This window comes from Chaetodon auriga, chromosome 8 (genome assembly GCF_051107435.1).
Source record: "Chaetodon auriga isolate fChaAug3 chromosome 8, fChaAug3.hap1, whole genome shotgun sequence".
Lineage (NCBI taxonomy): Eukaryota > Metazoa > Chordata > Actinopteri > Chaetodontiformes > Chaetodontidae > Chaetodon > Chaetodon auriga.
The window spans coordinates 15,357,626-15,384,776 of record NC_135081.1 but is presented as its reverse complement, the minus strand read 5'-3'; the positions used below and the strand labels follow the sequence as shown (position 1 = coordinate 15,384,776).

The following is a 27,151-nucleotide window of genomic DNA, read 5'->3' as shown; positions in this document are numbered from 1 at the left end:
AACAACTCTGCAACAAGAGATAAAAGGACAAAACAACAACATTAGCACTCAGTCGTGGCCGGTGCAGGCTCAGTGAACGTCCTGTCAACACACACTCTGCTTCTCTGCTGCAACAGCTGATGCAAACATACAATAACAATATAAGTCACACGGTGTTGTGTCTTCAAATGACACAGCACGCTTTTGACAAGCTGCAAGACGCTTCATTTTCTACAGGCTCTGGAGTAAGTGATAATCTAGCAACCTTAACACCTTCTTCAGAGGGGGTATTTTGTCAAACAGTTGCAGAAAGCAGAGAGGAACCTAGAAAAGGCGAGCCCACATTGAAAGAAGCTGAGGTTAATGTTACTCCTGCTGGGCCACGGCTTTTGAGATGTGAAAAAGACAAAGCTGTTTCCATGCACAGGCAATGTGAATTAAGAATTGGGTACTGAGGTAACTATTATGTACTAAGTGAGCTCCTGTACATGGCATTGTATAACTCATTCAGCTACGCACTTCTGTGTAATTCAGGCTTAGATAACAGATCTCAATTCCACGGAAGAGCGTCCCTGTTGCTAAAACAGGAACATAGTCCATCTTCCTTTGAAACAGCCGCGCTCCTGCCAACATGGGAATAGTAAGAAGTCCAGTACTTGGCAAATGGGAATGTGTTTCTGCTTAAATCCTTATCATAATTGCTGAAAGGTAGTTTGAAGTGTTTGTCTCTCAGATTGTTCAATAAACTCACGTTTTATCTCTATTCAAGGAAGAGCTGCTAGGGGCCAGTGTGTATGTGTCTTCACTACAAATAAATGACTGTTTATAGTATTAAATCTGCAATACTGTTTTTGTTTTTGGTCTCCACCAATTCCTGAGTTGGCACATTATACTTTAGGGATTGGGGCACCTATTTAAGCACATCCAATGTATTTTATTTTGTTAATCACATGAGCAGTTAAATCTTCTTAACTGCATTTCCTGAAGTAGAACTGATGTGTATATTAGTGCACATGGACTTTTATCTGATTAAAAATTTGTTGACCTTCCAAAGAAAGTCAGTTTCAGACATTGTACAAATGTGCAAAAAACAAAACTAAGCAGTAAAAGGAGTTGATTAACATTCAGTCATTATTACGCAGACAATAAACATGGATCAATTTAACGTAAACGTTTTATTGTTGCTAAATTCATAGAAAAAAAAAAATATTTTGTGAAGTACAGTCACAGTGTGAAAGTATTTCCATTCAACAATTAAGTGACATAAACAGGCTCATTAAATCCAACAAATCATATTAAGTACCATTTTCCAGTTTCAAAGATTGGGGAGACATTACTTTGCAGCAAAATGTAATACAACTATAGTGCTGAGTGATTGTTCGATCTGTACACAAACATCAATCAAAAAATCAAAAAATGTTAAATAGAAACACTTTACAAAAATCATTCAGATACAAAGAACAAGTCAATTACAAAAATTATTTTTACAATTTTAAGGCGTTGTAATGAAACGAAGAGAGTATATCTCAGTGACTTCAATGCATAGAAATTGTGCAGCTTCTACAAATAAACTTGTACAGTTTTTATCAGACAGGAAGATATTTTGGCCATTATTTTGCTTTAAAAGTAGAAAACTACTTTCATCGACATGTGACAGATATCCTGACAGTCATTCTGTGAGACCTCTCTGTCCTCAAAGTTAGAAACCACAAAAGCAAAAGTCTGTTGAGTCTTGAAAACTGTAAAACTGCTTCAGATACAGTGAATAAAGACACGAGCAACAACTAAACCAATCTAAACTTTTAACTAACATGAGCTTTCTATCACATTTGCAGTATTTAATTTTCTCTGTCCAAGAGAATCCTTTTCAGATGCTATTAGTGTCATACTTTGCTATATTACTAATGAAGAACTCTCCTAAACTGTGCACAGTGACATTAAAGACCGGACGGTGGAATAAACTCCTGCCCCAAACGATCCTCGAGCACAAAAATGACATATTCCATACTTATAAAGACACAAGAAAATAACATTTTGTTTTACATAAACAAACAGATTTCAGTCATTTCCAATACTTTAACCACTGGATTTGGTCAGGTAAAGAAAACCAAAAAAAGAATTACAGTGTTAGACGGCTCACAGGCATCATGAATGCGCTCAGCGTCAGCGTTTGGTCCATGTTTTACAGTAATGCTACCTAATATTTGTGCATGCTGGGGTGCAGAATTCAGGATTTCAGTCAGATGACGGCTGTGCACCAGAGAAAGGGTTCAATGAGTAAACTGTCTACACTGACAAACAGAGGAGAGTATCTTCCATTATTCAGTCAAAGCCACACTTGGTACCGTAAGTGAATCTCAACCCTGAAATGGCTCGACCTTCTGAATCTGTACCAAAAAATGTAGTTTCATTTCTCTCCTTGCCGTCCAGTTACTGACGGGAGTACCTTGTGTGGTGTGTTTCTTAGTGCACAGCGTGAATGCAGTGGAGTCCAGCTGCACCGTGAAGTACATCAATGTACATTGTAGAGTGAAGGAAATTCCATAAAATGCAGAGGATGTTTTGTTTCCTTCCATTCAGTCTGCTGTGGAAAATCATTCCACTGCTAACCTCTTCAGTACGTCATTTACCTTCCAGGTCCTTGTACCCCTCCCTCATTGTTTGTAGTGCATAACATTCAGACTTTTGGCTTAACTCTGAGTCTACAAAGCAGCTAACCTACACGTCCCTGCATTTGTTCCTGTACAGTGCTACGTTTTCCCGCCCTCACCCTGTCACTGAAGTGCTGCTTTAACAGGAGCTGGTCTGGAGGTTGCTCTCAGTGAGGATGGAGGTGATGGTGGAGGGGTCAAACAGACTGTCGTCGTCATCTGAGCTGAGGGCTGACGAATCCAACACTGGGCGCATTGCTGCATGGGCTTTTCTCCTGTGACGAATAATCAGAATTGATATTATCACTATTAATCACTGTCATCAGTTATTTTTTTTATCATATGCTTTATTCACAATGCTGCCAGGTGATTATTGTGCTCCCTCTGCTGGAGATAAACGGGAACAACATGCTCTTCCTTGTTACTACTGGGAGCATGTCTGGAGCTGAATTCCCCCTGTGGTACATGACTAATGTGCCGTTTTAGTTTAATGAAATATCTTTTCACACGTGGGTGATTGCTGATGTGTTTTACACACATCACGTTGTGAAATACTGCACCTCAGGGAGTCTCTGTGAATCTCTACCAGGTGTCTGTACGTGTGCGTTAACAGCCAAAGAATGTGGGTTCACTGGTAACAACGTCATTTCGTGCAGTTCTATTCATCCTGAGACATAAGAAGGAGGGGATGGTGTCCCTCTCTGACTCACTCACACACACTGCTGTGATACTCTGGCTGCCAGGAGGTGTCTTGCACAAGCTCGACAAAATTGGGTGAGAGGCACAACTGGAGACAAAGGAAAGGAAACACTTACTTGAGCTCAGCCTCTAGCGCTGTGACTCTGGTCTGTAGGGCCTCCTTGAGCTCCATCTGTTCCTCCATCTCTCTCTGAGATTTTCTCCTCAGTGCATCTATCCTTTCCAGCTCTGTCTCTCCTTCGTCCACCTGCCTCTTCAGAGCTTTCACTCTCAGAGCAAGCTGCAAGGATGGGGTTAAAGTGTAGTTTGAGTGTCCATGTGTTTGCTGTTGATACATGTTGAAATATTAGTGGGGAGTGAGTGTGTATACCTGGTCTCTCTGTTCAGTGTGCGTATGTCTCTCCTCATCCAGCGTCATGTTGAGTTCTTTAAGTTTCCTCTCCAGACGTCGCTGAGACGCTAACACAGAGTTCTTCTCCCTGACATATACAAGAGAAGAACGGATATAACACATGTAGGCATGTTATGAGTAACATTCTTCTTATCTCTATGGCCAAAATGCCCTTGAGCAAGACATTTGCTACCTGAATGTGCTTATAGAGATGCTCTGTAGCAGGTACTGAAGTCTGGCTTTACTGGAATCTCAAGTCAGTCTGGGCGACTTTTTCCATATTGGTCAATATCACTATTCAATCATGACATATAATTTGATAATGCTGCCAGTTTGAAGAGTATCCTGATAAAGCTTTGGAGGATGACACGCTCGCCTTCTGCATTTTAGCATAAAGTATGGCTGTGTAGAACAAAGCGGGTATCATTACGACAGGGCTAGTAGAGCGCTCATAGACGTCACTGTTCTGCAGGTTTGTGTTCTGCTTGTTCAGGTGTTTGACAGACTGATCATACGGTCTGCCTTTGGTTGAGCTTACGGATAATGAGCATTGCTGTCGTTGACTCCAGTAAAGTATATCCTAAAGACTGTTTCATTCGCTCTGCTCTGAGGTCACGCTGCCCCGCCCTCATACTGCTGTGATAGGCTGTTAGATCTGTTCATGTCAAGTGAAAAATATTTATCATCGTTATCAACATTTTATCACATAGCACTGTGACAACATAACTTTATCACAATAGTGTGTTGACATCATTTTATTGTTGAGTCCTACACTCATGTTCGTACGCATAACTGAACTGAAGTGACACTGAGAAAAAAAACAGACTTTGTAAATACAGTCTCTGTGGTTTGATAGGCCTAAAGAAATTGAAAGGCAATGGTGAAACAACACTTGAACTTAATGTTAGAGGCCGAAACATGGCTTCTAAAACTCAAAATATCCCTCTAGAAGAAGAAGTTAACTCCCTTTCATCGTTTAAACTTGCAGGTATGTTTGAGATATTCAGTTGTCAAACAAACAATGTGAAAAAGTGTGATCCAGAATGAAGATCCACTGAACTGCTGCATGTTTTCAATCTGTTGCACTCTACCTTTCCTCACTGTGAAGGCGTTCTTCAAGATCCTGGATCTTGCTCTCCAGCTGGGAGACTCCTGCTGAGGAGCGAGACTGGCCCTCCATGTCGGCCACACGGCTCCTCAGCTCCTTCAGCTGCAGGGACAGACGCAGACAAACAGCAGGTCAACCATACAGAGAACACACTCGAGTGCAGTTCTGGACTTTGAGTTTCACTGAAGATGCAAGAGTGAAAACAGTATTTTGGCAGACTGGACACTTCAGTTACTGATGATCACAAGTGTCAGCAAACACAGACGTGGTGTGTGTGTGTGTGTGTGTGTGTGTGTGTGTGTGTGTGTCTGTGTGTGTGTGTGCGTGTGTGTACGTACATGTCTCTCCATGGCGCTCTTGTCCAGCTCCAGGTCCTGCTTGGAGGATCTCTCCTGCATGAGCTCAGAGCGGAGCTGATCAATCTGGTCTCTGCTCCTGGCCACTCGGTCTGTCATCATCTCCGCACTGTTTCTCTCCTCCTCCAGCTCCAACTCCACGCGCTTCAGCTTGTCCTGACAGAGACAGGATCAACTTTATCAGATGCTCAGAAAGGAGACCGTGTGTGTACCGGATCAGCCCATGTGAGAGATTTCATGCTGCTGAGTTTGGACATGCCAGTATGTAAATACTCTTGATCTGTTGTAATAACACAGTCTATGCACATTGTCTACAGGCTAATCTGTAGACCATATTTGTTTGAATTACAGATGAAACATGTCTAGAAATACACACAGACTGTTACAGTAACAATGTGTGCAGAACAGACCTATTAACAGCCCTGCAGTCATGGTTTATTCTTCCAAATCACAAGGTGAGCAGATGCATGGATCTTACCTCCAGGATGCGAATCTCCCGGGTTTTCTCATTAAAGCTGTTTTTGCTGGCCTCTACCTCTCCCTCAAGGTGGCGCAGTCTGTTGGTGAGCAGCTCTTTATCCAGCTGGTGGTTATCTCTCTCCTCACATACAAGCAGAAGCTCCTTCTTCTGCCGTGACATCTAATCAGATTCATCATAATATTAGAAACACTCATGCCACACTGAATGTTCATCATCGTGTGCTTTTTGCATGTTATATCACACACACACATGAATACAGTCAGTCAAGCGTGCGTCATGAATATTATGTGTCAAAACTATTGAAAACATTTCAGGGCACACATCATTTTCATAATAAAAACAACAACCGGGCCAAGCCAGCGAGCGAGCATGCACACAAACACTCCAAACAAAAACACACACTTCTTCCTCAAGTCTCCTTAGATTTAGGTGACTTCTTTCCACTTCACTCTGAGCGGTGTTTCCGTGATGTTGCACCTCCTGCATTTCCTTGCGTGCCCTCTCTCTCTGCTCCTCCAGCTGAACCCTGAGAGCCTGCGCCTCCTCTCTTGAGGACACGATCAGAGACTCATACTGACAGAGGAGACCGGGAGGGAGAGGAGAAAAAAAGGGTAGAGAGAGAGAGTAAATTTTTTTTTTTTTTGGTGCTGTGAATCCTCTAATGAGCAGTTGGATGCTCCAAGCTGCAGAAGCTTTCATTTGTTTGTAAAGGTATAAAAAAAGGATCTCTCCTTCTTACCTCTTTGTTGAGTTTCTCCAGAGCTCTCTCCTGCTGTTGTTTGGTCTCTTCCAGCTGGTTGACGGTCTGTTTGAGTGTCTCCTTATCTTTCTCTGTATCCTCCAGACGCAGGTTAAATTCACGCTGCTCCTGGCTCAGCCTGGAAGCTTTTCGCTTGGCCTCGTCGAGCTCAGATCTCAGTGCTCTCACCTCCGTGTGGAGGGCGAGCTCTGCCTCTGAGCTCTCGGTGGCGTTGCTCTGCAGCTGAGCCTGAGGAAACCACAGAGGATGTCCAGTTATGCTTCAATATGTCTCCTGCTTTCAGGCATCCATGCCGCTGTGGTGTGTGAGAGGATGTGACCTACCTCTAACCGTGACAGTTTCTCTTTGAGACGTGTGTTGGCCTCCTCCTGCTCCTGCTGGGCCTCTTGGAGGGAATTGACGTCCTTCTGAGCTCTACTGAGATGTGTTTTACTGGCCTCCAGTTCCTCCTCAGCTAATACGAGTTTCTCTTTCAGCTGGCTTGCTTCACTTTGTGCCTCACCAAGCTTCTGCTCCAACTCTGAGATGGAGGCTGGGTCTGGAAGCTATAGGCAGGAAGACAAGGGAATGACATTGATGAAAAATACAAGAGAAATGATGGAGACCAAAGACGAGAATCATTTACACTATTATAACCTTACTGAGATCTACATGGACCCTTTGCTTTAGCCCCTCACTGTAAGATTTAACCAACCCGTTTGTTTTTCTCCTGTGCCTTTGCAAAATCCTCCTTGGCCCTCTGTAGTTGGTCCTTTAGCCTGTCGATCTCATACTTCAGTTCTGCCTCCTGGTGCTGGTGAGATTTTTTTATGGAGATGACCTCCATGACCTTCTTGTCATACGCCGTCCTCTGCTTCTCCACCTCAGACTTCGCCTTCTGCAGATCGGCACTGCATTGCTGGAGTTCCTGAACAGAAAAGTGACCGATTTGATGGTTAAACTGCTTCATTTCTTTGTTAAACAGATCAGATCATTCACCTGTGCATCACTGATCATGTGAGTGTATGTTTACTACACCTGGTTGACAGCCTGAGTATGGCCAGGGTCTGGCATCTGCTGTTTCATGGTGCTCACTTTCTCCTGGAGCTCCTTCAGTTCCTCCTCAAACTCCTCTTTTTCTAGACGGGCTTGCAGGAGTCTAGCAAACGGAGATCAAATAGAACTGATCGAACCAAATTACAACACAAAAGTACTGCTTGAATATTTGATCAGCAGCAGCTGGATTGTAGAGGTGAGCTTAATTTACTTCGATGAGCCAGTAAGACATTATTTAATCTCCAGACAACAGAAAATGATTCAGGATTCCTTGTTGCTACATTCACAGAAAACAAGTCTAGAACACATTTCTTACTAAACATAGAAATATAAGATCATCCACACTGCTCTGCATCTGTGTAGTTTCTGCTTACATACAGTGTTGATGTCCTGCCCTGAAGGCTCAGACTGTGACTGGTGTTCAGCATCATTTCTGCGTAACTACAGTGCTAAATATAGTCCAAATTGTCATTAGGAGCCGAACACTTGAAGGTTCACGGCTCATATTTGAACTTGGATCATGAAGTCGGGACAGACATGAATCAGGTCTGTAAGTGTGGATGGTCTTAGAACTACAGTCGGACAGTTGTTAGCACGTCTCGCCACATCTACAGGTCTGCATATCTAAACACAAATGCTGTTCAATTAGTGACTCTCACAGTGTTTCGGGGCTGCTGGGTGGCTCTCTGACAGAGAGGGGGAGAAACAATGACCAGGTAGAATGAAAGAGAAGAGATGGACACACATCAGTAGTACAGTAGGTGCAAAGAGAAACCACGAGAAGATGGTGACAAAAGCCACGTCCAAGTCAGCATTGGAAATCTCAAAACCAGGTGGGTGATAATAAAAACACTCTGTGAACAACATGCTTTATTAGAACAGACTCACTCTTGTTTAGTTGTTCGGAGTTCGTCTCTGGTGGAGTGAAACTGCTCCATCCAGTGGCTGCTCTCGTCTCTACAGTCTTCCAGCTGCTGCTGCAGGGACCGAACTGACGCATTTACACGCAATCGCTCTGCCTCGATCCCCGCGTGAGACTAGAATAGAAGACAGAAGAAATGAGGCCATGTTTGATTATATCCCACCATTTCATAGACATAAATAAACATGAAGGTAGATAGACTCCACTTTGTTTTGAAGAGATCAAGTTTCAAATGTTGTTTCTTTCCAGTATTTTGTGGAGGAAATGCTGCTAGATAGTGTGTCTGGGCTGAGCATGCAGCTTCTCCTCTGCAGACAGCCCTGTGCTCATGTCCTGAGGCTTTCATCAGGGGAGTTTTAGCTCCAGTATATTATCACAGTAAAAGACGTTTTACAAACCTGCCAGCATTAATGTTAAGAGTATACGGATATTCAGGGTGAGTAATTAGTCTCAAAACTGGCACACATAAGAACCCGGCTCGTTCACATGATACGAGTCCACAGAACAGTATCCGCGAGCAGAAAGACGTCCTCACGAGGGCGCCTCTCCGCTCCGCATACACAAATTTGATCCCACAAGGAGTCGCGACTGCTCACTAGCTGGCTCGCCAAATTGAGTTTTGAGACTTTGGAGGCGGAGATGGAATAGACAGTGATGTCTCCTCTCCTGTCCTCTTCTGTCATTATACTCAGAATTACAATAATAATAGCAAAGTAAGGAAAAAACTGACAAGCATGTAGAGGTGGTCTTGCTAATGGGCTCTATTGTTGAGGGGCAACTTTTAAACAATTTAATGCCAAATGTCAGCGATAGTGAGCTGGCTACTGTGTTTGTACACACACCTGGGACACCTGCTCCATGCTGCTCCGGAGCTTCTCCATGTCAGCACTGTACTGCTCCCGCAGCGCCTCGATCTCTTTGTCATGTGTGGCCACCTCTTCCTTCAGAGCTCCTTTGAGGGCCGTTAGCTCCCTCTCTCTCTGCCTGAGCGTCTCCTCCAGCTTCTGTTTCAGCTGGCATACCTCCATCAGCTGTGCCTGACATGACACCAGGTCCTGCAGACACAGAGAGGAAAACACACTCTTTCCTTGATACTTTTGATCGTATAAAAATGCTTTATTGAGAAGCAATTTGGTCTAGATTTGAGTCTCAGTGGAGTGAGATGTATATCCCTGTATATCAGTGTGGGTGTATTTGTGCCAGTGTGTTTCTGTGATACCGTCTTGTTGCCATTATCTCTTCTCAGATCATCCTGAAGCTCAGCCAGCTGGTCCTCCATTTCTCTGACCCGCGCCTCTGCGTTCTCCCTATCCATACGCAGCTGAGTCAGCCTGCGAGGAAAAGAGGACACACACATTACTGAATGATCTGAATTCAAATGGCTACGGCACACTTGTTTGTCTTGTGAATAAGTTACAGTAACTGCTTGTTTCATGGAATTGTGAGGAGCGTGTGCTTGAAAACAAAGTGGGCTTATCATGCACCCCCTCTCACGCCTGACCACCAAGACTCACACACAATGGTACCATGTCCCCTGTGTGTGTGTGTGTGTGTGTGTGTTTGAGTGTGTGTATGCTCTTGTGTCCTCACTCTGATTGTGTTTCATTTAATTCCTTCTTCTTCCGGTCCAGCATCTCTCGGAGTTGCAGATTTTCATCAAGACAGGACTCCAGCTCGGCTTTCAGCGCGGGATCAGAATTGCTAACTGAGTTCTACACACAAGCAGACATGATGAATAAATGAGAGCAGTGAAACGTTAGACATCAGGCCGCTCTGGTGGCATAAACAATGAGGCTTTTAGGAAGTGTTTATGCAGGCTTGCATTTGCCCACCGATCAATATGCAAAGGGATTAAATTCTTAGGAGCTATTAGAGACTAAGACCTGCGCACCTTCTTAAACCAAAATATAATGAGTCATTATTGAAGTTAGATTGGTGTGTGTGTGTGTCGACTAGCCAAGAGGGCTTTAAGGATTAATCTGAGGATTAATCGAACCACGCTCTCAGAGGAACCCCCAGCCCTCCTGGTAAGATTAGCTAAAAAAGACATAAAAGTCTGAAGACCGTAACCAACAGCTATTTCCTTCACCTGATAGTTGGTGCTCCCATTTCGAGGAGACTTGGATGAGTGTTTATGTGGTATTGGATGTGCACCATGTAATTAGAGCTGATTCAAAGTGGCAGGTTACCCTCTGAATGCTACCATCCTCCGGTGGCAGCCTGTTCCAATCTGCCAAGTGAATTTAGGGAAGTTTGGTGGGTCATCTAAGGAAACTACAGTAACAACCCAAAACTCTAGAGCACACTCTCTACATGTCTTTTACCTTCTGTTGGGCATTACAAAATGACATCTTTACTAATGGGGGTTTTGAAGCTTCAAATGGGGGGGGGGGGGGGGGAGCAGGAAAAGTTATTTTATATTCTGGGCACACATTGGAAATTAGCTGCATTAAAAGCAAAAAAAAAGTATGCATAATGTGTTTTTTATTCTCTTCTCATCCGCTGGAGAAAAGCACAGAGAACGAAACATTTCAGTGCTGCTTATGAAATGAAATTTCTTTCTAAATGCCCACACATCTTGTCTCTGCTTTGCTTACCCTCCTTTCCTCCTGCAGGGCATTTTGTAGTTCAGCCATCTTTCTTTCAAGCTCCCTCTTTTCTCTCATCCACTCTTCCTGGGGTCTGTCTTTAGGCTGTTGAAGAAAAACGTACATGGGGACAGACACACATGTAAACAGTCTGCTCATGCCGTTTCTTTACCTGACATATGAACCAGTGCAGGAACAAGGCCCCACAAAATGAGATATTTTCAAAGAGGACAAACCTTCAGACTCTGAATCTTCTGAAAGATGACTTTGACTTTGTGCTTGATGACAACGTCGCTCTCATTGGTCCTAAGGGACAGAAGATGGGCGAATATATAACAGATTTGTGTGTAATCATGTATTATGATGTGTGTATAATGACAAATACATAAAACATAACGTGCTAAGCCAGGATAGCATGCAGGTCCATACCCTTGTCTCAGGATGTTGTATATAGTCTGCATGACCTGCTCCTCCTCACTGCTCATCTCTGCACTCGGACCCTGGTCCAGCAAAAGGTCAGGAGTCACCTTAAGACATAGATCAGAAAACTACTCTGGCAATGTTGCATGCTGTGTGGTGTTTGGAGCTCACTGAAAGTCAGTTGTAACGCCCAGCCATGAAACATTTCATCCTTACTTGTGCCTCGGTCAGACTGGCCTGCGGCTCCTCCACAGCGGTGTGCCTCCCTCGTGAAGTCCACTGATTAGCTGAGTCTCCAGGAAATTTGGTGACAGCGCCCTGGCTGCGTCCCAAACTGCTGTGAGTTGAGGACGGAGGTGAGGTGTAGGGGTTGGGGGTGAGGAGAGGAGATGCAGCTCTGGGATCTTGTGCAGGAGGCGGTCCTCTCTGTAGGCCAGTGTTCCCACCGTCAAACCTGTTTATTAGCCTGTTGACAGGAGTCTGCCTCTGATTATAGTGATTCTCGTTTGTTTGCTGAGGTGGGTCAGGGTAGGACTGACTGCTCCTCACTGACCCATTGAGCCCCGCTTTAGACGAACCATCCCACATATTCCTCTCCATGTCCCCCTCTCTACCACCGACACGCCGGACCTGCTCTCTCTCCCCTCTTACCCCGACTCCTCCATCCAGATTCCCGTAACTACCAGACTTCCCATCCCCTGGTGGCCTAGACAGCTGAAACTCCTCATTGCCTGCCCCTCCCTCTCCATCCCTGTCCAGCAGCGAGCCATGGGACTGGGCCCGGCGTAGTGCGCCTCCCTGCCCTCCTCCTACATCTACCCCTTGCATTCCTGGCTCTGCCTTCTCTCTCCTGCGGGGAAGGCTACTGTAACCAGAGGGGTACTGGGTCTTGAGCTGGACCCCATACGAGTCTCCTTTCTCTCCATCCTTCAGGACCACATATGGCTGCCCAGCAATGCCTTGCACCCTGACCGCCACACCGTATTTGGAGGTGGGCTGAGTCTTGGTTTTGGGCTGGGAACTGGGCTGACCCCCACCTGTGTCGCAGAGGTCATTGATGAAGCGGATCTGGACACCGTAATCCACCGGCGTCTTCCGACCTGAAGATGGTGTACTCATGCTGCTGACAGAGCAGAGAGGGGGGTAAAGAGAAGAAGAAGGAAGCAAGGATGTGTTTAGATTTTGAGGTTTAATTTGAGGTTAAGTGTTTTGAACACAACTCACAACATCGCAGTAATTTCTGTCATACTGACCACAAAGCAACGAAAAGAGACTGTTTTTGTGTACTCACATATAGGTGTAGGTGTTCCCGTGTCTCCCACACAAAAATGACCAACGCTGAAGAACTCACAATTAGAGCTAGACAAATAAATGTTGGAGCCTGATAAAATGGCGGATATTAGCTTATTGTAGATATACTGGTATCTGTGTATGTGTTAGCTGATATGGAATAAAAAAAAACTGTAGTGCAGAGGCCAAACTAGGTTTGTGATATCTCAAACTGTGTCACCATTACATAGTCTGTCCACCAGATAGTATTGACAAGCTTAGTCTGTCCACCAGATAGTATTGACAAGCTTACTGATTCACTGACCTACTTATTATGGATCTTCTACACAATTATTGAAAACAAATAAAAAATAAAAATAAAAACTCTAAAGGCTCTGTTCCAAGATTTTGTATATTTTGTGTTTCATTTGAAAGATTACAATCAGCCAGTACGTTGTTATCAGATTCCAAATGTCAGTATCAGTATCGGTCCAATAAATCCAGGATCGGTCAGGTTATACTCATAACAGCAGGTTCAGGGAAGCAGAAAGAACACACCTATAGTGCTATCAATAGCCACGTCAACATACCACAGCTCTTCCCTCAAATACGGAGATCAAACAAAGAATGCCTAGACAGTCACTGGCACGTAACCCTGAAATGTCAAAACCCTGCTCGACAGACGCAGACAAGCGCTTTGAACCAACAGAGGCACGCAGATTTATAGGCAGTAACACTTGGATTCTGGCTCTGGACTGCCCGTGTGGACTTTGAGCTCGGTGCACTTCATTAGTCATTAACCTGAAAGCACACACCCACATATCACTTTCGCCTTGGAAGGACCAGCAAAGCCTTTCCCAACTAAACATATTTCCCTGAACAAACCTTTGACAGCTTGAACACAGACAGGTACTATAAGACTACTGAGGACTCTTTATTTACTCTGTCACTTCTCCACCTTTTTTTGTTTTTCTTGACTCCCTAGTCCTCCCTTTTTCTAAACTCTAAAAGCCCTTGATGAGTAATTGTGAAACTATGTCTATTCTATTTCAGCGGATGACGCCTATTGTATATCAAGGTTTAGTGATACGTCACTGCTGACATTATTTATCACCAGCAATAACGTGAATCACCGAACTGAACATTCCTGGCATTACATCGACCGACTGATCATTCCTTGTGTTACGTCAAATTGTGAGATCTTATCCCCATGTCATTACACTGGTACGGTTCATTAAACCAGCTTCAAACCCATTCCAACACTCCCTCCTGACCTCGGCACCTTTTACTTCCTCTCCACAGCTTTCAAAGGTGAGAGACAGAAAGTGGGCTGGGAGACTGAAAGGGAGGGTGAAGTGAGAGAGAAAGAGCGAAGAAAAAAAACAACCAGCTTTTCTTCTCTTATCAGAGCCTTGTGTGATAAAATCCAAAGTCAAGCTGTTCCTGTGCACAACCCCCCTCCCATCCCCTCAAATACACACAAACGAACTGACTACAGACGTAACCATCAAACAGAGAGCTCTGTTTTGCACTGACACATGCACCCATACATTATTGAACGCCTACACACATTTTCATATTTCCATACAGATTTTGGAAGCGGTGTGATGGAGCCATCCTGAAGAAGAGCAGAGTAAAACGTGAGCCAGGATGGATAATCTTAAATGTACCTGCTGTGAAAGTCAGTGCGTTCACTTTGAAGCGAGAATGAGAGAAGGCAAACGTCCGGGCTGGCAGCGAGCGAAGCGACATGACATGAATGACCTTTTGAGGATATCTGTGTGCTGGCGGTGCGTAAGCATCGTCCGCAGACAGACCTGCTCATCAGACGTCCACAGTTAGTTGATTTTTTTTTTTGCACCCTTTGGGAACCGCAGAGGAAGCGCCATGTCACAACACATTTGTGCAGTCGAGCGTGAAGTGTGCAGGCCGCTGCCTTCACAGCAAGGCCGAGCAAACATGTCACGCGCTGACGAATGAGCCACAGACACGCCTTATGATGAACACAGAAGACAATGTCCATTGATGTCATGTGCATCTGAACCTGGCCAGTCTGAGGCGCCTAAGTGTGTCAAATGGATGTACAGATAGGTAAATGTAACAAGATGCTTCTTAATATCCGTTCATCTGTGTCTCTTCTTCATTTTAATTTTTCCATGTCACTGAGGAAGAACACAGTCCCAACTCTCAAGAGAGACAGGGGTGAGGGGGGACGCATCCTATTGTCCGGCCGATGTGGGGCAGAAAACGAGGGCAGTAATTCTGAGAATGTCGAAATGATCCTCGTGCTCTTTCATTCCCTCCTTTACTCTGTCCGTCTGATTACAACAAGTTTGCTTCAGCCCTGATATTTCTGTCCCCATGCTCCCTCCCTTTTATGTTCCTCTCCAAAGCTAATTTATTTCACACTTCTGTGCTGTGATATTCAGACCCAGTGTTACTAAGAACATAGCGTATGATTGTTTCATTCAGAGCTGGAAAAGGAGTCGGTTAATCAAGTAATTAATCGATTAAATAATTGATTAGTAATAGGATGTGCCTTTGACAAAAGACCAGTCTTTTCTGGTTTGCCTGCACAGCTAAGAGTATCTGGAGCTTTTGGATCCTGTTGCCAGTCATGTTAGCCTGCAGTTCTGCTGACTGGCTCTCTGCCTCTGGCCTCAAATTGAATACTTGCACAGTAAATTGAATTGTAGCTGCTTCCCTGTTAAGATCCGAGGTGGAATGGGAAATATAATTAGGAGATTAGCGCGGGTGTGGAGAGAGATGAAACAACAGCAATATGTGGAGTCATGAGAGTGCTCCTGCTGACTCACAGAGTCGCCGTGGTTCATGAGATCAGATCATTTCTGGCCTAAAACGGACACAGTGGAAAAGGGCTGGAGGTGTTTTTGAGACAAAACTTAGAGAGTACAACACTTGGGCTGTGTCCACTATAAAAGGCAAATGTGTCCATCCCACACGATGAATTTTATGAACAGTCTGTAATATTCAAAGAAAAGTGTGTTTTTAGCACATGACATTGGACATTGCTAATTTCTGGTCAGTTGGATTTTAATTAACCTGTTGATTCTTTCCTCAATTGACTGATAGATACTGAAAATTGCTCATTACAATTTCCCAAATTGATATTTTCCATCTTTTGCTAATGGCTGAGTGAGATGAGCTTGAAAGCACAGATAAAAGCTAGTAAGAGGGCCTTGAGTTACAGCTTTTATGGCAAGCTACTGTTCTCAAGGTCAACAATGAACGTTCATGCTTATATTCAATGCACAATGATATAACAGAGAGAAGACAGAACTTCAGGGAAAGTGTTAACGGATAAATAAAGTCCACACATTTGAAAATATTTACATTTTCTACTGGATAACTGACTTTGAATAATTCATCCAAGATTAATGCAGTTTGTATCTCCAATTTAACTCATTATTGTTTATAGAGGGATCAGTTCATTGATGAACTGTTTCAGCTAGTGCACGGCATCCTATAAAGCCAATACAGACATGCTGTAAAACAGCAGCTTGTCCATTTTCTTCCAGGTGAATCATTAAGTTTTACAGGCATAACCTGGAAAACACAAACATGGAGGTGTAGGTAACAGCGACGGACAAAACAGGAGCTCCCGGCCTCTGTGTCCTTCACAGACACTCAGTCCTCAGGGGATTCTGCCTCTCCATTACATTCTTCACTTAATACCAGGCCCTCTTCCTCTCTCTCCAGCGGTCAATCTCTCTCCAAACCTGCCACTGCTGCTCTTTCACACTCAAACAAACAGCCATTTATTCCTCTTTTCAACTCCAAAGGACTTCATTGGCATAACAAAGAGAGACTTCAGTGTTACCAAATAGTGCACAAATGACACCATATTAGGAGCACGTAAATACGTCCCTCCCTTTCCCCACATTCCAGACACTTGTTGTCTCCCCCCCACTTACACAGGCTGAGTGTATCTGTGTGTGTGTGTGTGTGTGTGTGTGTGTGTGTGTGTGTGTGTGTGAGTGATAGAGACTGATTTATGGGACTTTTTGTGCACCCTTGAGTTTGTACCTCCAACATTGGTTAAACTTTTTTGCCGATCTGTTTTAAATGAACCACCTGTGTCAGCTGCTCAACAGCTTAGCGAGTCCACTGCTGTAATTATTGAAAGAACTATAATCTGCACTTCTTTCTCCCTTGAATCATCAGTTTCATCTGACTCGGGCTTAGTGTTGAGGAGCATCTCTGCATTGTACACCTGCTCTTCAGCATGTCCTTCAGAGTTTGCGGAGGACACATGTCAGGCTGTTTTATCATTATGCTGCACAGGTTCAAGGCCTTAAGGATTGCTTATATGAGGCCTTGGAGTCTTTAACACTGTCTCAGGGGTCTTCAAGCTGTTTGTCTCTCAGTGCAGTTTTTCCAGTGATAAACCCCCTGGTGGCACAGGGCAGATACACGGCTTACGCACAGAAATCACACTTGTTTTACAGTCGAATAACATTTAAACTTGAATTTCTTTACTTGCAGAAACATGTAACGTTATTCTCAATGAGAGCTCTTACACATTTCACACAAACAGACATCTCTCACGGTTCACACATTATCCTGGAGTCCTGGAGTAACGTTAGCTGGGAGCACTGGACAATAACAGCTACTTCTCCCATCAAACCAACGTTAGCTGCCAAGCTAAACAGGCTAACAGTTAACAGAGAAATCTCAGCGAAACAATACTGAGAGGAATAATTGAAGAGCTCGTTTAACCGAGGAAATAAGCGGCACAGAGCGTCCAGAAGGCTCCCACAGTGACCGTATCTGTCTGACAGATCGCGTCTGTCTGCTTTAGCTGTCTGGCCGTAAGAAGTCAAAACCAGGCGTAAAGTTACCTCTTTCTCTGAAGTTATCCCTCGCTGCTCTCGGACACCTCGCCTCCCTGATATCGATGATAAAATTCAAATATTTTCACAGACTTCCATCAAAGCCGCAAGGAAAAAGTGGGTTGAAAAACAACTCCCACGCAAATTAACACAGCCACAACTTCATTCTACGGCGACTGCAACCTGTTACCTTTGTCGGGGATGTAACCGTCCCGCCCAGCCTCTCCGGAGAGAGCACTGTGATTGGACCAACGACCTGATATAGGCGGGACTATAGATATCGGCTTCGTTTGCTATTGGTTAAATCTCTACGTCAGACATTCATTGTGCTGGACTACTTTATGACCTTTTCGCTGAAAAAAGGAAGCCAGTGTTTTCACCCCACATGAAAACAATAAAGTAACCTACCATTATGATCAAAATAAGGATTTTTCATTATCAGTGAAGGGGCAGGGTATGGACTGGTGCCTCATTCTGTTTGTTTCTCCAATTCACCAGTAGATGGCGTAACTATCTACCTGCTGGTCGACAGGCAGCTCTAACCTTCTGCTGCAAGTGCATGACCTCCATGAACATGGACTCCAGCAGAAGTGCTGTTACTTTAGGTATTTTATTCAGGTAAGTGTTGTTTCCTGGTCAAATAAAGGCTAAAATCATATGCACTGAAAACACCAATTCACAAATTTACCGTAGCTCATGTGAAAAGTATCCACATTAAGATTCATATATGTGGACGGATTGTTGCGTTAAAGTGCAAAAACAAATTAGGCAAAGGGTAACTGCTCAGTCCTTTGCGACCATTCACTGCAGAAGTCTCCAAATTGCCGAGCTTACCACAAATATGCTTTCAGCTATTGTGTAAATATGTTGGATCACATTTTTATTATTGCCGGGCGCCTATTGGCAGTAGACCAACTGCTGCTAAAGTTTGGGGAGTTTCAGAAGCTTCAGTTGTGCATCCATTAAAATAGGTACAGTTTAAGTCCTACCCCGTCCCGTACTAACAGCCCCTCCCCAGACTCCAGCGACATCCCACAGTCTGCACACACAACTTTCCTCTCCATCTCATCACTTCTTCTGGTCGACAGACTGGACGCATCATCTCACACTCCGGGAATGGGATCTCTACTGGGCTCAAAGAAAAACTTCGCGTTCTTTCGAGTTTACGCTCTCCAGAAGTTACTTTTCAAACTGCAGGGATAGTTGTTAATGCAGGTGCAGGGCGGCAGCAGCTAAGAGTCACTGGCCAATGACTTCCAAGACGAACCAGAAGTTGTCGGCTTGTTTCAGACGCTAGAAATCAGGTGAGAACCATGAAGTGGTGAATTTGGTGACTTCAAACGAGGCGCGCGTAAAATATCTGTGCGTAAAGTTGGAGCTGTTGCGCACGATTCAAATTTAGTTCGAGTGCGGCAACTAATGCGAGAACGCATAATAGAAAACAGATTTGTTAAATTTTAAATCGGAGCTAAGTAACCTTGACAGTCATGGCAAAATGGTTCAGAGATTTCCCCATCAACCTGAAGAACGGAAATGAAAGGGTTCGCTCGGCCTCTGAATCTGGCTCACAAACTCGACCCAAACCCTCGTTCTCTCGTGACAGTCTGAAAGGAAATCAGCGCAAGGATGGAGGAGTCGGGGGGTTATTGGCTGGGAGAAATAGGAAAAATTCGGCAATAGAATTGGGTCGTAACAACGCTGCTTCTGGTGGGACAGTCTGGGATAGTCTCACAACTGGAAAAGGTCGCAAGAACTCCAAGGTCGAGACTGGCACGCCAGATGAGAACCGCCAGGTCAGGACCTCTAGTTTGGCGCAAGCGTACATCAGCAGGATGATCAAAGTGGACAAGCAGGACAAGATCCCCAAACTCAACGGGATAAGTGAACAGAAGCAGCCCGAGAACGAAAAGGGAAGGTCTGACATTAAAACAACGGTGAGTAACGTCTAGTGATGAGACCACTGCAAACACAAACATCATTTTCATTTTGAGATTCATATTTCATCTGGTATTTATTTATTTAAAATCAATCAAAACCAGGCTGAAGAGTTTATAGCAGCATGCAGATTAGACGTCAGTATAGGCCACTGCACAGTGCAAGAAACTAATTTCATTGTGGGCTTGAGGTCAGTGCTTTCCTTTGTGTTTTCCCTCCCCACCTCAGTTCATAACCCCGTATTCAGTTTCCATCGCTCTCAGAAACATACAATGTAGTGAAGCTGCATTGTGTCACATCAAACAGGCAAACACAATACACTGACCTGTTTGCACAATTATTTCTGCCTGTCCCTCCATTACTTGTCACTCAATCACGGACACAACACACACACACACACACACACACACACACACACATCCCGTATCACATCCCTCTCCCCTTGCTTGCTCCGTCGTCTCCAGGTAAATATACGTCTGACTATGTATAGCAGCCCAGCGTTGTGCCCTCTGATGGGTTGTTTCCTTCTTGCAGCTCATTATCCTGGAGGACTACGCCGACCCTTTTGATGCAGAGAAAACCAAGGAGCAGAGGGAGGCTGAGAGAGCAGGAGTGAATGATGGGTACATGGAGCCCTATGATGCCCAGGTCATCATCACAGGTGAGCTCTAATGATTGAGCACAAACAGTCACTTATTACCTGTCAAGGCTTTTTTTTTTTTTTGGCATCGACAGGTCTCACGGGTATCATCACATCATCGTTTGTTTGGAGTAAATGGCTGGGATGCAGTTGTAGCTTTCTGATGACAACATGACTTCATTTCTTTACTTCATAACCCTCTTAATATATCATATTTGATAATATAAGTTAATGCAATGTAAACAGTTTTTCACACCTTAGCTAAGTTTCCTGCAGTCACACTATTTCACATTCTTGCTAAGGGGCTCTTCAAAAAAACCAAACTAGACCCTCAGTCTCTCTGCTGACTTCCCACCCCGCTGGCGGTTGCCATAGGAACAGTGTTGTGCAGGGACAATGGGTGCAGCTTCCTCTTCCAACTTCCTGTCTCCTACCTCTGTTTCCTTTGCCCCATTCTCTTGATAGGAAGTTGGCCCCAGTGCCCCCCCCCCCCCCCCCCCCGCACACACACACACACGCAAAATACTTAATGGTCCCTTACGTGTGGAGAGAATCGAAAGACCCCCTCACCCCTTCCCAAAACCTGCAGGTCCCCCCCCCCTTGGTCTTGCCCAATCACTTCCCAGCAGCCAGGAAGTGGCCTGGTCAGCCAGCCAATCAGCGGCTGTGTTGACCTTTTCTTCCTGTAACTCCATTGTTTGGTCACACAATAGTGCAGACACTCAGGCTACCTGTCCGACAGCAAAGAAACACAAGTGAAATTCTCAGAAAAATTAACGACCTGTCATAGAAGCAAAACTTAGAAAGCAAATTGCATTAACATTAGCCTACAAACTTTATTTAAAGCTGTTGATGATACCATGCATTAACTTTCAATATTACTGAAATGGACAAAAGAAACCCTACTAATCAAATAAGCCTGCCACTTAGTTTGAAGTGATGGACCAACTTACCTTTTTAACTCATGTGTTGCACGTGTGTATTTTAAATTGACTTATTTGTTGCGTGTGTCAGTTTTGATATTGTTATTATACATATATGTGTATGTATGTTTGTATACACTATATGAACAGATTAAGCCATTATTTTTCTGCCACTCAAACATAAGGGGAGATTCATATTCTCTGTGTTTAGAAAGCAGCTCAGCTACTAAAAAAAGTGGTATGACATCATGTTGATATCTGCTGTGGCTATTATATGTGTGTAAACACACCATGTCACCTTGTCCAAGAGCCTAGAAGAGTCCAAAAATCGGTAACAGTGCTTCTTTTAAAACTTCCTCTTTGTGATATTTTGAAGCCTTTTTTTTGTTTTTTTTGACAAAAACATGGTATTTAAAAAAATACAGAAGAGCCTATTTGGCCTGAAAGTCTTAGTGAATATAAGCAAAAATACTTCATCTTTCTGCATTCTGCTGTAGAGGTTCGTAGACGAGGCTCCAAAGACCTCCTGAAAGTGTGTGTCCTGCTGGACCGAGGCCAGAGAGAAAGGAAGGGAGAAGAGGCAAAGTCCACGCCCCCAAATATCTACGACACGCCATATGAGGGGGGGCTGGAAGGCGACCGCGAGGGGGTGTGGATCCCTGTCACACGGCCAGAGTCTGACGTTCGTCCCGCTGGAGAGTATGAACTGCCCTGGGAGTGGAGAAAGGAGGACATTGTTAGAGCGCTGTCAGGTAGAGAAAGGGAGAGAGGGATGATGGGAAGGGTGGGGGCTCAGGGTGTGGAGGAAGGATGCTATGAGTTTTATTTGTACAGTGATGCCACAACAATTTAGTGTTTGCTTTAGAGAGGAAACAAAACAACCCTGCTGAATCAATTTCCAGTGATGTGTTTACTTTGGTAGCTCTGGCATGCTTTGATAGAATTTTATTATGAAAGGTTGATATTGTCTCTCCTGCTTCCTTTAGCTCAGTTTGAGGCAGTGGATTGTTCTTCTAGTAAAGAGAACGGTTCAACCTCTGGCCGCCAGCAGCAGCAGCAGCAGCAACAACAGCAGCAGCAGCAGCAGCAGCAGCAACACACCCTGAGGCAGAAGAACTGGAACCTTAAGACACTCGTACCATCTTCTCCATCCTCCTCCTCTTCTCCCTCCTTTCCTTCCTCTCCTATTCTCAAACTCTCCCCTCTCACGCCCCCATCTCCCTCTTTCCCAACCCTCAAACTCTCACCCCTCTCACCCTCCTCTAGTCCTAACAAACTATCCCCTCCATCTCCTACTTCCCCCAGTGCCCCACTGGATGGGGAGGCAGCTAAAGTGGACCCCATCCTGCCACTGGAGAAGCAGAGGTAAGGAGGCGGAAAACATAAGGACGAGGGAAATGTTGCATCTGATGTTTATACATTTTAGTACAAAAGCATCTGCACACTAGATTACAACTCCCAAACTTTATTGGACTGAAACAGGCCTCATGTCAACCCTATGAGCTCATCATTATGGAAATTTTCAACATGACAAACCGAAGTATGCACAGAATTTATTTCATCATGTTCAAACAAGACACTCGAGATACAGTACGCTGTAAAAAACAAATAGTCAGAAAAAGAGTTACAGCATCATTCATGATTTGATATCATTCTAGAAAATAATATGTTGATAAAAGGAGGAAGAATCCCTCTCCTTCCCCTGAAAAAATGTAGGAAACTATCACAAATATAGTAAATATTTTAATAGATTTCAACATATTGTCAGCAATTTTGCATGTACTTTGGTATAAATGACAAATGATTTGATTAATATTAGCTTAAGTAGTGGCATTATGGATCTGTCCATAGAAAACAAGTTCTGGGTTCAAATCCAAACTGGGTTTGTGCAGGTTTCCTCCAGTGCTCTGGTTTAATCCCCCAGTCCCACAGGACAGAGTCTAAAGCCTTATTTATTTTATGTTTGTGTATTAGTCTTTTGATAGACTTGTAATCTACCTCTCACCCACAGCATGCTCAGCCTTGAACAGGATTAGCGGACTGAAGGAATTAAATGAGATGAGGGTTGAGACATTTGGTCGCCTTCGTCTCATGTCTGTGTATTATTAGTGCTTATCTCGTAAAGTCTGCAGAGTAAATGCCACTTCCTGTCCCCCTGTCTGCTTTCTGTGTCCCTCTGCTAGCATTTCTTATGACAGTCAAAATAAGCCTATATATGTGTGTGTGTGTGTGTGTGTGTGTGTGTGTTTATTCTCTCTTCCTTTGGCTTTTGCCTTTATGGTCTGAGTTAGTAAGAAACTCTGGAAGAACAGCGCCCTCCTCAGTCTTGGCTGAAAATCAATCTCCCTTCATAAAAGTTGTAAAGCAATCAAGCAGACTTCCTTCAACATCTGATCCGGTGACTCACAATGTCAAATACACTGCAGAGGCTGCCAGTCTCCTTGGCCGAAACCTCACATATATTCTACACTTGGCACTTTCGAGAACTTTAAGTGAAATTTAGCTTTTGGCATAAGGTGCTGAACATAAATGCTGGAGGGAGGTGCGTCCTTGAGGTGAGGCTTGAAAAGACAGGAGAGACTCACTTAAGCATGGCCTTTCTTTTCAGATGGAACATGTGAGGAACATGCTCAGAGCATGTTAGCATTTGTTCCTCTCATGTTGTGGCTGAATGTCAGTGTGTTTTGCCCCCGAGCATCAAGGCCGCACACAGCCTGTTTATATATGGCTCTAACCTGTGGCCACTGTCAGCTTCACCTTGCATCCTAACAGGCCTCCCTCGACACTGCCCATACATTATGTTTGTCCATTTTATTTATCTCTTTGCCCTCCCACGTTCACCTTTGACACTGTTAACTCATTCAGTCCACAGCATACCGTGTATCTGTCTGTCTGATTAATGACGACAGTAAATCTTTGTTGGCGTCGGTGCGTTTCGTTCCTCCTGTCAGTCTTTTTCTCTCTCTCACCATCATCACCTATCATTAACTTGACATCTGACTTATCTCCATATGTCACCGCGCTATTTGTCAGTGATCTGCTGTCTCTCTCTGCGTCTCCCCCTCCTCCTCTCCCCCCTCTCCCTCCCTCCCTTGCCTCTCCAAGCTGGTACCATGGCAGTGTGAGTCGGCAGCAGGCTGAGGCTCAGCTGCAGCGCTGCAGGGAAGCCAGCTTCCTGGTGAGAGACAGCGAATCAGGAACCAGCAAGTACTCCATCGCTCTGAAGTGAGTGCGCGGATGTGTGTACGCGTATTTCCTTTGAGTGTGCTTGTGTGTGTGTGTGTGTGTGTTTGTAGAACACGGTACATGCACCCTATATAATGCAACATGCACATATTTATTTATAGCGCCATTTTTTGTCCGCTTTTGTTTTGCTGCATCACAATCTCAGCTTTTCTCCAGCTGAGTTGCAGCGTGACAGTTGGAAACATTGTGCTTGAAAATCAAGTGTGCTTTTCAAATTTTAATATTTTCTCACATAATGCCGCATGTCAATAATGATTGAGCTTCTCTTTGGCTATTTTTAAGGAATTACTAAAGAGCTACAGGAAGTGGCATTGGCAGTGATTCCCAAACCAAGGGGCAGGCCCCCCTCGAGGGGCACGGAGCCTCTGCAGGGGCTGGGGGGTGGATGATCCGGGGAAAACAATTGATTGAAACTAAGATGAATGGATATGATTTATATAGAACAAATAAACAAACAAGAGTTTGTTGACATTGTCGTGCTGACATTTATTTCTCTAAAATTCAACCTGGATCCTTTTTTATTAGTTGCTTCCTCTGTCATTGTTAATGACTGATAAAAATTTGTAGGGTGGGGCTATTCTTTTTTTTTTTGGCTTCTAAAGAGGAGCATGCCAAAAAAAGTTTGAGAAGCAGCACTCTAAGGTGTTAATGCATGATAATGCTGATGACAATGAGTGTCGTTTGTAGAGTAAACAGTACCGATAATAACGCCAGGAGCAGGTTCTCTAGGATAAAGACTGAAATCCTGTGGTGTAGTTGTGTGTATGTGTGTGTATGTGTGTGTGTGCTCGTGTGTGCATGCGCCTGAGTGCACATTTGTTGTACGCTGCTCATTCATTTGAGAGTCCACATCATTAACCCCATTTACACGTCCACTGAACTCGGAATATGCACAGCCTCATTCGGGGAGATGAGAGAGAACGTTTTTTAGTTACGACATCTATATCGTGTTTCAGTCCTTCAGTATCTCATGACTCTTAAATGTTGCCATGTGTCTTTTACTTGCATGACTGTCTCCTCTGACAATACATCTTTATTTTGTGTGTCTTTCGTCTGTGTGTCTTGTTCCTTTAGGACCAGTCAGAGTTGTGTGCACATCATTGTGGCGCAGACTAAGAGCGTTAAAGGCTTGGGTTTCACCCTGGATCAGAGTAGCTGTGTCTTCTCCAGTATCCCTGAGCTGGTCCACCACTACTGCACACACAGACTGCCTTTCACTGGAGCAGAGCATATGACCCTGCAGCATCCTGTGCCCAGGCCTCACTGAACATGCGTAAAGGACAAACAAACACACTGGGACATAAATACACATGCGCAGAGACATGTATTACACATTTATGCACAGATGCACACAGACACACACATTAACTTGTTAACTTGTACACACATACTCAAAGACACGCTGCTTTGGATTTGTCTTGTGTACCACCTTAATAAGTTTGTTTGTATCTCTTCCAATGCGCTACCTAGTGGTTAAAGTCATACATTACAATAACCATTGATCTCATTATTAGAGGGCCAAACAAAGAATCCACAGAACACACAAGCCCTACTGAATGTACTTACAGATGCAGGAAAACCCTCAGTTCCTCCACAGTTGCTGGATTTGTCCCATTGTCTTGTCCTTTGACCCTACAGACCGCGCTCATGACCACGCCATGCAAACCAAACTGATAACCAACCAACCAGATATTTGAAGCAAGCCGAGAGGTATAATCACCTCATGTGATGCCCTTAGACAGACGTGCTGACATCATCAGTCAGCACCATGTGATCTAGTTAGGTGTGGTCTGTGAGATCAATACACCTGATTGGAGTGTATTCATTCATCCATCTGACGTGTCAATCAGCCTATTGATCTATCCTGAAAAGCAGGCTCATTTGCCAACCGCTCTGTCTGTCATGAGAAAGAGCTTTATTGACCAGATGATTAGAACAAGTGTGAGGGGAGGGGTCTTATAACAGTACACTGTCCCTACCACCAAAATGTCCCTGTCAGCAAAATGTTTTCAGGTTTTGTAAGTGTGCAGAATGAATATGTGAATATCATGTCCGCTCATGTGCTCACACTGTAATCTAAATCTGAGGTTATCTTACTTTATTGTGACTCAACTGATGTGATTTACCCTAAAATATAGCTATGCATAAATGATGTATGTATGAAGTGATGGATGTGGTGGATATTGTCAGATTATTCCACATCAACCGTGCAATGATGTGGCCTGTATATTATTGTTGTAAGACTTTTATTCCGTAAATGAAATAAAGTTCATATTAACTGTAGACGGTGTTATTAATAGACGTGCTAGCAGCTGAAAAGTCAAAGCAGGGTTCAGGGAAAAGAGGCAGCAAAACAGAGATGAGAAGCTAACCGGAGTGAATCTGTGTGCTTTTCTCCCGTAGCTGTAAAACCATTGACCTGAGTGTGAAATCAATTACAGTTACACACACACACACAACCACACATACACACGCACACGCAACCTCATGCATGCACATGCAGTCATCTATTTGCAGCCATCAAATGCAGACAAACATGAGCACACATGAGCACATATTCATAAATAGTGTACATGCATATAGCATTTGCTTACACAACCCAAAAGGTGTGTATTTAAATCCTCGCCAACACACACGCACGAAGCCTCTCACAAAACGCAGAGAAGCTTTATCCTCGCAGTGATGCATGTGTTTGTGGTAAGATATGTCTTACCAGTAAACACCAGTGTATCTCTTAGAGTGCATGTGTGTGTGAAAGCGGGAGTGTGCCCATGTGTGCACCCATGTGTGCAGTTATACGTGCGTGCATCCCGTTATGTGTGTGTGTGTGTGTGTGTGTGTGTGTGTGTGTGTGTGTGTGTGTGTGAGAGAGAGAGAGAGAGAGATAGAGGGAGA

General features: G+C 44.2%; 2 protein-coding genes across 4 annotated transcripts; one reads left to right on the top strand and one right to left on the bottom strand.

Moving 5' to 3' along the window:
• Positions 1-1,137: 1,137 nt before the first annotated feature.
• cgna (cingulin a) lies at positions 1,138-17,671 on the bottom strand. 3 transcript variants are annotated; one of them, XM_076738220.1, is made up of 21 exons: positions 17,522-17,671; positions 11,607-12,510; positions 11,400-11,470; positions 11,207-11,276; positions 10,980-11,075; positions 9,973-10,094; positions 9,602-9,713; positions 9,225-9,437; positions 8,349-8,497; positions 8,120-8,146; positions 7,443-7,563; positions 7,120-7,332; positions 6,749-6,970; positions 6,405-6,653; positions 6,068-6,238; positions 5,663-5,824; positions 5,167-5,340; positions 4,812-4,930; positions 3,700-3,808; positions 3,446-3,609; positions 1,138-2,905 (listed from the first exon to the last, which is right to left on the bottom strand). In XM_076738220.1, exons 2-21 carry the CDS (start codon positions 12,507-12,509, stop codon positions 2,770-2,772), a joined length of 3,603 nt encoding a protein of 1,200 aa, XP_076594335.1. In that variant the 5' UTR covers position 12,510; positions 17,522-17,671; the 3' UTR covers positions 1,138-2,769. The 3 variants fall into 3 exon arrangements, with proteins under 3 accessions (XP_076594335.1, XP_076594334.1, XP_076594336.1); XM_076738219.1 differs by lacking the exon at positions 8,120-8,146 and having other exon boundaries at positions 11,400-11,497; XM_076738221.1 differs by lacking the exon at positions 8,120-8,146.
• An 896-nt stretch (positions 17,672-18,567) lies between these two features.
• she (Src homology 2 domain containing E) lies at positions 18,568-26,538 on the top strand. The gene is made up of 6 exons (XM_076738047.1): positions 18,568-19,446; positions 19,982-20,108; positions 21,508-21,762; positions 21,997-22,375; positions 24,116-24,235; positions 25,331-26,538. The coding sequence occupies exons 1-6, from the start codon at positions 19,000-19,002 to the stop codon at positions 25,521-25,523; spliced, it is 1,521 nt and encodes a 506-aa protein (XP_076594162.1). The 5' UTR covers positions 18,568-18,999; the 3' UTR covers positions 25,524-26,538.
• The last annotated feature ends 613 nt before the right edge of the window (positions 26,539-27,151 follow it).

Bases quoted from the DNA above. Each gene is read 5' to 3' on its own strand.
- cgna (XM_076738219.1), bottom strand. From the start codon at position 12,509: ATGAGTACACCATCTTCAGGTCGGAAGACGCCGGTGGATTACGGTGTC. The intron at 11,076-11,206 runs GTTTGTCCTCTT...TTTCTTCAACAG, and splicing joins AGAAGATTCAGAGTCTGAAG to CCTAAAGACAGACCCCAGGA. The intron at 8,498-9,224 runs GTGTGTGTACAA...CTTCTATTCTAG, and splicing joins GCATGGAGCAGGTGTCCCAG to TCTCACGCGGGGATCGAGGC.
- she (XM_076738047.1), top strand. From the start codon at position 19,000: ATGGCAAAATGGTTCAGAGATTTCCCCATCAACCTGAAGAACGGAAAT. The intron at 19,447-19,981 runs GTGAGTAACGTC...TCCTTCTTGCAG, and splicing joins GGTCTGACATTAAAACAACG to CTCATTATCCTGGAGGACTA. The intron at 21,763-21,996 runs GTAGAGAAAGGG...TGCTTCCTTTAG, and splicing joins CATTGTTAGAGCGCTGTCAG to CTCAGTTTGAGGCAGTGGAT.